The 14,791-nt window shown below is 42.9% G+C and overlaps 1 protein-coding gene across 1 annotated transcript in view; it reads right to left on the bottom strand.

The window, feature by feature from the left end:
* Window positions 1-14,791, bottom strand: part of Dnah9 (dynein axonemal heavy chain 9) — a 328,584-nt gene that overhangs the window by 199,216 nt on the left and 114,577 nt on the right. Inside the window, exons 28-30 of the mRNA XM_076870265.1 lie at window positions 10,669-10,773; window positions 3,816-3,973; window positions 435-573 (exon numbers count right to left, since the gene is read on the bottom strand). Coding sequence (XP_076726380.1) covers window positions 435-573; window positions 3,816-3,973; window positions 10,669-10,773 — 402 coding nt within the window. The remainder of the gene's footprint in view (window positions 1-434; window positions 574-3,815; window positions 3,974-10,668; window positions 10,774-14,791) is intronic.

Below are 14,791 nucleotides of genomic sequence, written 5' to 3'. Positions count from 1 at the left end.
CTTTTCCCCTAAGGGGAGCCTGTCTTAGCCAGAGGCTACACTGAGGGAGAAACTGCAGTGAGAAGCAGGAGGCTAGCTATACCTAACTCTTTTCCCAGCACCGTTTTCATTTCACGGCCCTTCAGGTAGCGACTATTCTCTCCAAGGATTTTTGTTAGCCATTTCAACGCTTCTTAGGGGACAATTATGTCTGTGAGGTGTTGCTAAGTATTCTAGTGAAAAATGGAGTTCTTCGGTTGAAGATTTTTTTTAAAAAAAATATTGATCTAAAAAGTGAGCACCTATCTTGATTTCAGAAGCACTCAGAGCTTGTAGTATGTTTATGGGCACAGTGATTCTCTACATTAGAAATTTCTAATCCATTGGCCCCAGAGCCTTTCCAGAGTCGGGGCTTTGGTGGGCCTTTTGTTCATCATCCTCTCTAGAGGTCTTACCTGTTTGGAGAGTAGCTCTTTGCACAACTGGTAAAGGGTAATGAACTTCCTGGCTAACAACCGAGCTTCAATGAATCCTTCTGCCACCAGCATGATCTCACAGATCAACTCAAAGTCTGGAACAACCATTGCACAAGGCCTGGGGGCAGGGAGACAGAGGTGGAGACAGTTTCCCAGCCACAGAGTTGAAGAGAGTTTATAGGACAAGAGACATTGACTGAGATCACACACAGAGGCATCTGTGAGCTCAAAAAACTCATGGAAAAATCTTTGCAATTATTTCATCTAAGACTTCCAAGTTAGAGTTGAGTTAGTTAAGGATAAAGGAAGCATATTGTCTTACTCAAGGTGATAGACAATATTAGCAGATGGGGTAGTGCTGGGCTGTAAGTCGGGTCTTGTATCTTGAGACCTATGCACTTTACACAACGCATGGATCCATAAAGCAAGTTATCCAGGTTAGACTGGGGCCCAGATTGAGGAATTGATTCTTTCTGGGTGTCTTCAAGAAGCTGAGAGTCTCCTTAGTCCTCATCTTTAAGATGTATGTATGCTCCCAATCCCAGATACTAAGGGCTTATTCTGTATTTATTTGCAAACAAATGTAAATTTCTAATGCTGAGGTCAAAGGTAGGTACCTATTAACTCCACATTGACTCAAAATGGTATATGTGTGAGAACACAGAAAGAGAGTTTTGTCTCTATATAAACATTTTTTTTCGTGATTTTTAAAACTCTGGCACTAGAGGCATTTGGTTTTAGAATAACTTATTTTTATTAGTTGATTAGGTAAGTAATTGGAGCCTAACATGGCTACAATTCTTTAACTGCGTTTTCCCTACACTGATGCAAAATTTCAAAATCATTTCATTCAAGTCCACAATTTTCCTTGAAATATTTTGCATTTCATTCAAATTCCAAGGAGCTACCAGATACTTATTAGATTCTCAAGATTTATTTGGTAACTTGGACAGAAGGTCAGAATAGACATTTGCACAAGAGAATGTGATGTGGCCATGAGAGATAATGCTATAGAAGGAAAACTATTAAATGTCATGGGAAAACATTAATCAGTGAAGACAAGAAACTAAACAATATAGAGTTGGATCTCAGCAATGTTCTGCCAATGCAGTAGCAGAGGGGACATGCTGAGCGGTGACACTGATTATTTCTGGATGACAAGACTGGGCTTGGGAGGAGCAGAGACTCTGGATTCAAGCTTCAGTTTTTCCATTTACTAGTCAGGCTACTGGCCAATTCTAGCAACCAGGTTGACGATCCTGGACAACTTGCTGAATTTATCTGTTTTCTCGTATAAGGGAGAAACTAGTAGTATCTACCTCATAGGAACTTTATAAAAATTAAATGTAAAAGTAGAGTTTGTGTTTATTGTTTTTAAAACTATTTTTTCTCATTTTTTCCAAATTTTCTTCTATGAATATATGTGATGGTCTGAATGTTTGTGTCCTCCTAAAATGCATGTAGTGTCCTCCTAAAATGCATGTCCTCCTAAAATGCATGAGGGCATTGGGAGAAGAGCCCTTTGGGTAGTGGTTAGGTCATGAGGGAGGTTCCCCTGTGGACTGGATTAGTGCCCTTATAATAAGAGAGCAGACACAAGGAGAACTTGGCCATCTGCGACTTGGAAGCAGGCTTTCCCTAGAACCCAATCGCATTGGCAACTTGAACTCAGACTTCCAGCTTCTAGAACTGAGAAAAATAAATGTCTGTTGTTTAGGTACTTTGTTATAGTAGCCTGAATGGACTAAGACAGTTCCATTTATCTTTAGGGAAAAAATGTAAAGAATAATTCTTACAAAAAAAAAAAAAAAAAAAAAAGAACAGCCAAGTGTGGTGTGCACTCTTATAATCCCAGTGGCTTGGGAGGCTGAGGCAGAAGAATCACAAGTTCAAAGCCAGTCTCAGCAACTTAGTGAGGCCCTAAGGAACTCAGTGAGACCCTGTCTCTAAGTAAAATATTTAAAAAATGGCTGGGGATGTGGCTCAGTGGTTGAGTACCCCAGGGTTTAATCCTTGGTATCAAAAAAAAAAAAAAAAAAAGCACAATTCTTATTTGGGGAGAGAAGCTACCTGTAATATTGTTTGTAACACAAGGCTCACTTAATAAATACTTTGTATAAACAAATAGCATGCAATGCAGTATTCTGCTGCAATGTAGACAAGTTGTTAACATTCCAATGCTTCTTGGGCAAAGTTGGGACCTGCCTGAATAAGGATACACCCAAACTACTCATGAGACAGGAATTTGCCATGACTGGAGTGGTTTAAAAGTGAGAGGCTAGGGGTTGGGGCTGTGCTTAGCAGAAGAGCACTTGTCTTACATGTGTGAGACACTGGGTTCAATCCTCAGTGCCACATAAATAAAATAAAGGCATTGTATCCTCCTACCAAAAAGAAATTTTAAAAAGTGAGGGGCTAATGGATACAAGGCCTCCCAAAGCTTCAGAAGTGTATAAAAGTGTGAATTTCACCTGGGCAGAAAGCACTGGGTCTCACTCCAAGATATGAGACAGTGGTGTCATTGCTCCCCATGGTTTACCTACCTCTCCTAAGTTCAGTAAGCAGAAAATCAGAAAGCTGGGAGCACCCTTCAGTTTTCCCTCTGTCGGGCCAACCTCATGTTTTTGCAAAAAGAATGTAGACTCCAACTCCTGCTAGGAGATGCATTGGTGTTTTCTTATCAAAATAAGGAAGATTTAAAAACATAGCAATATGCATGGTGGCAAGGGTGAAATAAAAGAGGTGTTTCTGTGCATCACTACTAGGGGTGTAATTTGGTACTATGGCTTTTTAGAAAGCAATTTGGCAAAGTGTATCAAGAACCTTAAAAATGTTCTTACTCGTTAACTCAGTAATTCCACTTCTGGGATGTTAGCCAAACAAAATAATCAGGCATGCAGAAAAAAGAAAAGATTTATATACAAAAATGTACACTGCAGCATTATGTATGAATTTATTTTAAATGTTAGAAACAGTCTTAATATTCAACCATGAGAGACCAGTTAATTACATTGTGGGCCATGTACTTGATTAAAAAAAAATATGCCATCATGAAATGAGATTCATTAAACATATCTAATAGAAGAAAGTATTGTTGATAGACTATGAAATGAAAAAAAAATAAGACAATACAAAACTGTACACAGGCCACAAATATAGGTTACAAGTGTAATAAAATTCAAATACACACATAAGGAACTGAACACAATTAAGCAAAAAATCATTTTACAGTTGATGACATTACAGAAAAAGCAGATTTAAGAAATTGACTTTCTAAATGTTCCAAATTTTCTCTAATATATGCATCATATATTTTCAGTGGAAAAATAGTCCCTCCGTGGGGGTGAAGCTTCTGCTTACCTGAAGAGAGCCTTGAGGTTCTCGGGCAGCTCAGTGCGGCCGGCGTAGCCTGGGTTCATGGTGATGAAGATGCCCACGGAAGGATTCAGGCTAATCTCCTCCCCAAGGAAGTTGAACCACTGCTTCTTATCTCTAATTGCATCTTGGATGCTTTTTACCTGGTGGGCCAATCAGAGGACAATGCCTCCAGGTGCTTTAGGGACTCCCCAGTTACGTACACCACCAACAACTACCCTGTGGTCCATTTCACTGAAGGACAGCCACCATGAACACACCCTGGACCCTTTGCTGATGAGAACTGGGTAGTATCTAAAAGAAATTTGCCGGGCGGGGTGGTGCATGCCTGTAATCCCAGTGCCTTGGGAGGCTGAGACAGGAGGATCAGGAGTTCAAAGCCAGCCTCAGCAATGGCAAGGCGCTAAGCAACTCAGTGTGTGACCCTGTCTCTAAATAAAATACAAAATAGGGCTGGGGATGTGGCTCAGTGGCCAAGGGTCCTTGAGTTCAATCCTTGGTTACCCACCCTGCCTCCCCCCCCCAAAAAAAAAAAACAGAAGAAAAGAAATTTGGCTGCCCACACCCAAATTTATAACAATGTAGCTAACAGGATGAGAGTGAACAGCAAGCAGGTATTACTTTGTGAATGTAAGTTTCCTCTGTATAATAACTAAAGCATATTAGTACCAGCCACATGCCAGGTGCTGTTCTGAGCACTATTTTTTTTTTCCAGTGCTGGGGATTGGATTTACAGCCTTGCACATTACCATTGAGTTACACACCCAGTCCCTGAATTCTTTTTATGTGTTAACTCCCTACAATCCTTGGTGGGGAGCATTTTAATTCCGGTCGGTCTGATTGCTCTAGGTTAAAACAGAAGGTCAGAGAGATGGAGAAGTTTGCTCACAGTTAACAGAAAGGCTAACTGGGCTTCAGATTTGGGTCCAGGGAAATAGATGCTGGCCTGTGCTCTTCCCCCACTGTGTGGTGGTGAGATGCCAGTCCCTACCTCCTGGGCTTGTTCTAAGAATTAAATGAAGTCTGTAAGAGCTTGCTGTACAGAAAATGCTTAAAAATAGAAGCATACAGAGACGATGTTACTGTGACCGTTGTCACTGCAGTTGTGGTCCTTGCCTTGACAACTCCTCCCTACCTTTCCCCCAGACGTTGTCTCTGGCATGATGCACAGGCTGAAAGAAGATGGCGGCTCCTTTGTGGAGCATCCAGTCTATGATGAGGAGTGGCAGGAACCACGTGGTACAGGTAAGCTGGGGCCCCATTCCAAAGGGCTCTAAGTGCCTTTCTAAAAGAGAATCAACTTTCTCTTACATCAGTTCTGGAGCCAGAGGGATATTGAAGCTGAAGCTTGACCTGGTCAGAGCTATATTGGTTATAGATCACTTTTATGGTAGCAGGAAGACAGGCAGAAATGAGATTCAGCCACTTAGTTTTTCACACCTGGTGCTTTGAAAGACACATGCAAAAATGATCAGCAGTAGAGGAATGGAAGTCAAAAGGCCAACACTTGCAAGCCAGCCTTGTTCAGCCAGACCCGAGAGTGTCTCGGAGAATTTCGAGTCTCTCGGGGTTCGTGAGAGCAAAACCAGAATGTCGGGGACCAGTGGGAGGTTTCTCAATGAGCTTCTAGCATGTGCACAAGCTCCAGGCTGGAAGGACAGATAAGGGTAGTTTATGTCTGTGAAGATGGGGCTGCAGAGGTGAGTGTGTGTGTGTGTGTGTGTGTGTGTGTGTGTGAGAGAGAGAGAGAGAGAGAGAGAGAGAGAGAGAGAGAGAGAGGAGAGGAGTAGTAAAACAGCTGGACCATCAGCTATCTATGGGCAAGGCTATCTCCCGGCACCGAGAAGGGCAGCATTTGCCACCGTGTGTGACAACTCCGCAATTAGGATTCATCTCCCATTTCAAAGTGAAGCTCTAATGACTGAACGCATTTGAGCTCACAGTAATTAGTGTGAGAGTGAAACTTCTTTTCTCCCTGCAGAATACCAATGCCATCCTGGCAGAGGCTGTCTCTAGCATCCAGCACACTGGCCAAACAGATTGAGCTCTGCTGATCTGTGTGGGGCTCACAGCTCAGCCCAGGTCTGCTGGGGAGCCCCTTGTTGTCCTTGTCACTCTGCAAGTTGTATGGCTGGTAAAGGTTGGTCTCCTCCTTTGTGGCCAGTCCTCCCATCTATAAAACATACAGAACACTATTGTGGCTAGGGAGCAGGGAAGTGAGTTTAATTAGCATTTACAAATTGCTCTGCTACCTCTGGGTGTAGACTAAAGGCCAGAGCCCAGGACCCTTTCTGCTGTTGGTTCTGACTCAGCATTCTCTCTGCAAACACCAAAGCCCAGAAACCTCACACGCAGCAAGAATTTACGATGCGCTTTTGAATTGGAGGCATCTGTGCTTTTGTGTAAAATTCTGTAGGGGGCCCCTGGAGGGAGAATGCTGAACAGACTGGAGGATGTGGTTAATGTGGAAGCATTGGTGCTCACACACATTTCCTTTAGCTTGGCTCATGTAGGGTGGAGACCGTTTGCCAGGACTTTCTTCAGGATAAACCATTGCAATGTGATGATGATCAGGGTCCAGAAGTCATGGATAAAGTCCAAACTTTGAAACAAAATCCAGAAGCTTCAGGATGTCAGTGGGGAGAAGCAGGTGGGCTGGAAAACTAGATTCAATGCAATCTCAGCCAGGAGGAAGTGCACACACATGTAGACACAGACTGACAGCTAAAGCTGCTAGATATTCTCTGCACTCTCGGGGGCCTGTTTCTCCATACAGACTCATCCATTTTTGCAGATTTTAAAGCCACAGGGAATGATAAAAAATAATAACTGAAAATAGTTTGAGCACTTGATGAGTACTGAATATTTTACCTAAATTATTCCATTCAAAACTTTCAACAGCTATATGAGATGGGTTGGTCTTAGATCCTCATTTTATAGATGTGGAAACTGAGGCAGAAAGCAGTTAAGAAATCATCCGTTGCTTATGTTGCTTATGTAAGATGTTAGCTGTACGGGAGGCTGGAGGAGGGATATACAGGGACTTTATCTGTAACATTTTTGCAACTTTTCTATAAATTTAAAATTCTATAAATCTAAAATTCAAAATAAGAGGTTAACTGAGAAAAACAGGAAGTCTGGCTGCTATCCAACAGTTGGTAAGTGGGAAACCCTTATCGAAAATCATGCAGTCTGGTGCCAAAGCACTTGCTTTTCACCAAGTCCCCTTCTACCAAAAAAAGCACCATGCCAGTCACACACTAGGACCTCATCAGATATAATCACGGGTCACTTAATGACAGGGGGATAACTTGAGAACTATGCCATTAGATGATTTCATGTTTGCATGAACATCACAGAACATACTTAATTCAAACTAAGATGGGTGCAATGCCATAAGGTGATATCTTACCGGACTCTTGTCATATATACTGTCTGTCATAGGCTGATACATTGCTATGTGGAGCATGACTGTCATACATTTTCAGAGTAATGTGATTTGCTTTGAAAATAATACTGGTTATTATGATTTCTACAAAATAACAAAAATTATTTTATTAACCGTTTTATTTTAAAAAAACAAACAATGTGGAAATCTTTGTAGAAATCAGCAAACTGAACGGGGAGAGATTTTATATGCCACCCCCATTTGACAGTATCTGGAGCCATTTTGCTGATAATTGAACTAAGGATGCTGCCAGCATCCATCTAATAGAGGCCAGGGATGCTCCTCTACATCCTGCAACACACAGGATAGAACTTTACAACAGAGAATTCTAAGCCCATAACATTAATAGTTCTGAGGTTGCCAAACCTTGATCCACACCAGTTATTTCCCACGATTGGGAGATGGAGACCAAGAAGGTATCAGTGACTTGCCACCATCTACAGAATGTGCCTGGACCCAATCAAATTCCTATGAAAATTCTTACCCCCACCCCAGATTGAACAAATAAAAAAATTCTGGAGGTGTGAGTCCAAACGTGCATCTTAACAAGCCCTCCAGGTGGTCCCCATGTGTACTGAAGTTTGAGAACCATTGAAGTCTGGTCAATTGTTAGATTTCTCCCACACCTGCTCTAGTTTCATACTGACCTGCTTTTCCCTAGATAAGGCTGAGTCTTCTACCTCCTTCTGCCCTACCTAGCCTGAAGTCTTGTCTCTGCAGATGACCAGTCAGCACCAACTGGGCCCAGTCTTGGGTCTGTGATGTGAACCCACACTCTACAGTTCTCAATGATGGTTTTCTTATTTGATAGCCCCACCTCTTATCCGGGTCCTAAAGTTTGCTGAACATGCGAACCGTGTCTTTAAAATACCAATGCCTAAGTCCTACCCCTCACTGGTTAAATCACAATCTTTTGGGAGTGGAGTCTGTTCCAAAACCATCCAGGCAGTTCTAATGTGCAGCCTAGGTTAAGTCAGACTGGGCTGTGGCACCAGTCTCCAGTTCATTATATGTAGGAATCACAGGGGGCTTGTTAATGTGACGATCTTGTGGCAGGCCAGCGCTGGTTTCACATCAGACCTGTTATCCACACAAGCCCCATGTGCTCTTCTGACCACCAGGCTGCTTTCTGACTTGAGAAGGCTGCCTTCCCTCTTAGACCAGAAGCTGGTGATCAAATTCTTGTTCCTGCCTCCTCTCCCACAGGCTAGGGCCTTACCTCTGACTCATGCAGTGAAGCATTTAGGTTGTCCTATCTCTTTGCAAGTGACATAAGTTAAGGAGGTCACAGGTTGGCCCTATACTATGTGAATGCTCTCAGTTTTTTTCTGCACGCTTTCTACTTTGACCCTTTGATTCTAGGGAAGTGGCCCATTCTGTGGCCCTTCCGTGGGCATTATTTTTTCAAGCCTTCACCCCAGATGCCACGTTTTATTAAAATCCTGCCTGGCTCACTTCATGATTCCCATTGAAATGACTGGAGTCTGCTGCTTTCAGGCAGCACAACCCACTCACTCCTTTGTACATTTTTTTCATATCTCTGTGTGTGCTTGTGTGTGTGTGTGTGTGCACACGCACGTGCGCATGCATGTGTTTTACATTAGAACTTTAGTTCCTTTATAAAGTGTGCTACTTGGGACATTCCTTTGGTTCTGAGATCAGAGCACTTGTTCTGTGCCTGGAGTTTTTGGAACTGTGCTATGATGGGCTCCTTTGCTAGCTGATCTTCTGCTTCTAACTGCTTCCTGCTTCAGCCTAGCCCACAATCTGAACTTGTAGGGGAGAGAAGGAAGGGGCAGGGATACCTAACTAAAGAACATGGCAGTGGGGTTGGACAGGGGGAGGTACAAGATGATGGGGTGTGTTCTGGTGACAGATGTCTCAGGGCTCAGATCATCCAAGGTCTAGAAAGCTGATTGCAACAATAATAAAGAGTCTCTGAAAAGAATTAAGTAGTATCTTATACATTTTAAAAACAGCAGAGTAATTTCTCTTGGAACTGCCACCCTGAGATTTTTTTTTCCAAAATGTATATGCAATTCTGTTTGACCAATATGACAGAGGCATGAAAATATCCACCAACAAAGACACTGAAGTACAATCACTTTTGCGGTAGCTATTGGGACGAAGAGCACAGAAGGGTGAGGAAAGGAGAAGGGGAGAGGGAGGGTGGCGGAGAAGAACTGTCGGCAGCTGGTGCAGTTTCTGAACCAATATGCCAGCCTGGATTACTGTGTGAATAATTAAGTGCAATTTTCTCCTTGGATGGGTATACGATTTTTAAATGTTACCAGCTCAGACTTTACCCCGAGCTGCTGTCAGACTACTTTCTTGAGGATGTCTTCTATGGGTGTGTTCCTAGACCAGAGTATGAGGGACAACGTATGGGAATTCCAGGTTAAACTTATTTCACTTAATTCCAGGAATAAAAGGGAATTAACTAATTGCAGGATACCCACGACTAACCTTGTATAGAGCAGTTTCAAAATCAGGAAAATTCATTGTCTACCAAGTAGTGGGGCCAATGACTGTTGAGCCCAGTCTCTACTGTTAGTTCCTGGTTAAGTATGGTAAGATAGCTTTAAGATGGTCCAGTTGAGAAAAGGTGAGGCTGGTAAGGAGACCTGAGGAACCAGGATGTAGGTCTTCCTTCTTTTTCCCATATGTCCCAGTCATCCACTTTGCTTTAATCCCTTTCTTGCAGTGTTCAGGTTATAATGACAGCAATCACCTTTATCACTACCTCTCCATCATCAGAATTACTTCTTGAATATTGCAAGTATCTATGTCTGTTTCAAGAACTAATTGTTATTTTTTTTTTTTTTTTGAAGTTAGGAGTCAAGTTCTATTCACCTGGACAACTCCACCCCTGTTCTAGTACAGTGATTACTAGGCTGTAGGTGTTCAATGAACACTTCACGGATGACTTGGAAGACAAATGGTATGCTGACATAAGCTTGACCCAAAATTGACTTCATTGAACAATATTGAGGCTAAACTCCTCATTCATGTGTCATTGCGTGAATTAGGCTGTGCTAATAGAGGTGGAGTCACTTACTCCAAGACTTTGACAGGATATGGAAGAGCTGAAATCTAAATCCTGGTCTATAGCTAAAATATAGAGTCTTTCTAAAGAGCGGGCTCCGCCATTTTGGTCGATCTTTTCTGCATTTCTATGAAGCACTTAAGACAGACATTGCTTACCCTCATTTGACAGAGAAGGAAACCCTCTGGTGGCCAGAAAATGGATGCACCTTGAAGGGTAAGGGCATACAGTGGTAAGGAGGAAGGGAAGTGGTTGCTGAGGGGAGGCTGAAAACAGAGGCCACAGTGCTCAACATGAAGACCACAAGGCTGCCCCAACTTCTCCCCCAACTTCTAGTCCCGTACCTGCACTGCCACTACTGACAGGACCTCCACGGAGATTCGATTAAACTCGTCAAAGCAGCCCCAGGCACCAGTCTGAGCGAGGCCTTTGTAGATGTTGCCGCAAGACTGCAAGGAAATAGACAAGGATTAAATTATCAGCAGCTCCAGGCTTATCAATGCCCACCTAAAGTCTTCTTCCATCCTCTTTGTTATAGATACGTCCAGTGCCCTGAAAACCCCTGGTCAGAGGCTTGTATTAAATTTTCAAGAACGATTAAATTTTTGATGGCGATGGTGTGCCAGCATAAACCGCAGAATCAAACAGAACCTTTACAAGATACTTGAGTGAAAAATCTCTTTCAAATGTCATCAGGGTTGCATTACTGTGGATTCTGCAGCTTTCGAACTCCCAGGCAATGAATAAAAGATGATTTTTTTTTTCTTACACCATATAGACAAAAAGCCTTCCACTCAAGTCTTTGGCATGTACTGATGGAAAAGTTTATGTCTGTATCTTTAAATTCAAGCTGGACTACCCAGGTTTCCCTAGAGTGATGAAGAGCTGGAGGTGTGGACGGCTGCAGAACCAGGAAAATATTCTTTCAGATGGGAGGTGAGCAAGAAAAGAATTTCAAAGGGAAGAAGGCATTTTTGTCCTAAAAGTGAAAAAGTGTTCTAACATTTAATGCGAAGTAGTCAACTGTAGAGCAATACCATACACAATGCCCATGTAAAACTGAAGGTGCTTTCAAGGTCACTGGCAAGATGACAACCTTAAAATGCTTGGAAAACGCAATTTTAGTGGAAGTCCCATTCATTTATTCGGTGGGGATTTTCTTACTGTCAGCTCTATGCATAGATCATGCTAGATACAGGCAAACTCAGACCTTTCGAGAACTTTCAGGTAAGTTTGCAGAGGCAATGATATAAATAAAGGAGGAAAAATGCTACATGAATTCTGAATTCCAATGGGTACTACAGAGCACTAATGTTACGGAGTTCAGAGAGGAGTGGATCCAAGTGCTCCAGTTTTGCCAAAGAGGTAGTACCAAAGCACTTTGAAAAATTTATTTCATGAAACACTAGATGTTCCTTGAAGAAAGGTTTTGTAGTCAGGTCCTGTGTTCCGGAGCCTATTTTTTTCCAGATTACAATTAGGCACTAGTAGGCTGAGGGGATGGCTTCCTGGTAGAGCACTTATCTAGTATGTGGGAGGCCCCAGTTCAATCCCCAGCACAGGAAAACACACACACACATACAGAGCCAGGCATGGTAGTGCACACCTGTAATCCCAATGGCCAGGGAGGCTGAGGCAGGAGGATGGCAAGTTCAAAGCCAGTTTTGGCAACTTAGTGAGGTTCTGAGCAACTTAATGAGACCTTGTCTCGAAATAAAAAATAGCAATGGGTTGGGGATGTGACTTAGTGGTTAAGCACCTCTGTGTTCAATCTTTGGTACAAAAAAAAAAAAACAAAAAAAAACGACAACCACACACACTAAAATTTTAAAGGTTTTGAAGTTCTGCAACAAAAATATTGCTTTATTCTGGCAAGCATCATTTTAGTGGGAAGATCATAAGAACATTGTCAGAAGACCCAAGTACCAGAATTTGCAGCCTTAGAACACACACGAGAAATGCTGGCTTGTATCTGTGTGGGCAGCAAAAGAGAGGAAAGAGTTTCCAGAAGGAGGAAAGATAATGGAAGGAAAACGAGCTAAATAAATGATGTGTCCAGGGAGAAATAAAGGTGCCAATTTGGATGGAAAATTGAATTACTAAAGAGAGTCCTGGTTATAAAAAGCCTTGAATTATTATAAAGGATCTTTGGAGGAGGTTTGGAGCAGAGAACATGATTAAAGCATCATTTTGACAGAATCAAACATCCCCATAAACCAGGTTGGATGTGGAGCAGTCCTTAAAGAAAGAAGGAAAACAACTCCCACCTCTTCCTAAGCTCCTGAAATTGATAGATTCATCTATTCATTCAACGACTATTTATTGAGCATGTACTATCTGCCAGAGAATATTCTACGTTATGAAGAATCAGCAATCAAGAAGACAGACAAAGACTCTATTCTTGGGGTCTTACATTCTATAACAGCAAAAAAAAAATCAGATAGGGGTAAGCCCCCTGGGAATCTTAAAATAAGGGCAACATAGTGATCCAGACTGAATAGTCAAAGGTTATACCTCTGAGCAGGTCAAGTGAGTTCCAGGCACTGGCTTTGTGTGCTTTAGATTATTCCATATCATTCTCAAATAATCCTATAGGTAAATATTTATCTACTCTCTACCTACTACCTACGTGTCTGTCCATCCATCTGTCCATCCACCCATCCTCATTCACCCATCCATCTGTCTGTCCATCTATCTATATATATCTGTATGCCTGTATGTCTCAACCTGGTAAGTGGTGCAAAAACTAAGTAGAAACTCAGGAACCGACATTCATGCTTTTAAAAGCTTTTTAAAGTTGTGGATCCCTTTCATCAAATGGAAACCTAAGATATAAAATTTTCAAAAGTAGACTTTCTATAGGTAGCTGCTTGTCACCCCACTCATTACTCCCTGAGGACCTGTCTCAGAACCCCGGACGCCACACCACCCCATTTGTTCGCCCCACATACTCATGGTGTTATTAGCTAGGCAGTGACCTCACCAGGCCATGAGATAGGGAGCTTCTGGACAGAGATCCAGGCCAGAAGGACAGGGTTCAAAAGCCTGGAGGTGAGGGGCATGCTGTAGGGAGCTACAGTGTTGCTGATAGGACAGCACTGGGGGAGGAAGGACACCACATGGCCAGGGTGGCCCAGGTTTTCAGCTGGACCTCAGAGAAAATGAAACCGTTTTTACTGAAGGGATGGGAGGGATTTGACCTGGGAGGAACAGAAGTGCTAATCACAATACAAGAGAAAGACATCCTAACGGAGATGTTTGCTGCCTCGTCAGAGGCTGAACTAGAACTTGGGTGAAGTTGGAGAACAGACGTGTGCATTACGTAAAAACGGACACTATGAAAAATGACTGGGGTAAATGTGATTGGGAGACCAAGAGATCAGAGAGTCGGGTGGAGAGCTGTGGCGGGGTCATGTTTTAGAAGCCTTGGGAGTTGGGAGTCTCAAGGGAGTCTGAGGCTCAGAAAGGCTCAGAGTAATTCCAGACATTCTCAGGTTCAAAAACCATTCGATGTTTCTCCAATAGCATCTTCAAATTGAGGTCAGGGGGGAAGTATTGCTACTGCAATATCCAGAGCATCTCAGCACTAAAACTGCAACCATTTCTGGAGACAGTGGCTAGATTTATGGGGTTTCTATAGAGGAAAGCAATGACTTCCCCTTTTCCCCACATCTTCATACTGTTCTGTGGCCATGCCAGTCCCCCGGCACATCTAATCCTCATGGAACTAAATGGGCAGATGCCCCTTATTGAACTCCTGAGGCATGGGGGTGCTGGGAGCCATCAGCCAAGTAGGTATGACAATTTCCTTGCCAGCGTACCCCCATGTTTCTTTAGTGGAAGGACTCATGGAAATAGGACATTTTGCAGCGACATTGCATGTAAGGTGACCTTGCTCAAGGACCAGGGCGGATCCGTGTTTAGGGTGTTCCCGGTTTAGGATAATCCGAGTTTAGGGTGTTCCCCGTTTAGAATAGGGCGTATCCTGCTGCCTGAGTTCCCCTTGAGTTCTCACGGGATTCAGAATATATTTGGGAGACAGAAGCCCAGTGGAGGTGTGGATTTGGGCAGAGAACGTGGATTTCCCCAGAACGTGTTTGTAGATGGCCCATGTGAGTTCGGGAATAAAGAATTGCTGTTTGAATCTACAAGCTGTGAGTGGCTCGTGATTTGTGCCCAGCCAGACTGCGGCACGGGGGGACATGAGAGGGTCTACAACTACAGCCCAAACTAAACTCTTCAGCTGCTCTGTTTGCTGTGCTATCCTCTGCAATGTTCTCACCAAAGACCTTTCCTCCTTCCAGTCTCCCCAACTTAATTCATATATATATATCTGCTTTTACTTCTATTCTGCAGGAGTGAAAGGTCTTTCTCAGCCTAGTTCTTCAAAATTAGATTCTCTCAATGGCTTCTGGTCCTTTCCTTCTTTACTCATCACCTCTAAGGTACGTCGGCCATTGTTGCATG

The sequence above is a fragment of the Callospermophilus lateralis genome, chromosome 11 (genome assembly GCF_048772815.1).
Source record: "Callospermophilus lateralis isolate mCalLat2 chromosome 11, mCalLat2.hap1, whole genome shotgun sequence".
Lineage (NCBI taxonomy): Eukaryota > Metazoa > Chordata > Mammalia > Rodentia > Sciuridae > Callospermophilus > Callospermophilus lateralis.
The sequence above is the reverse complement of the archived record's forward strand: the minus strand, read 5'-3'. Positions and strand labels throughout refer to the sequence as shown.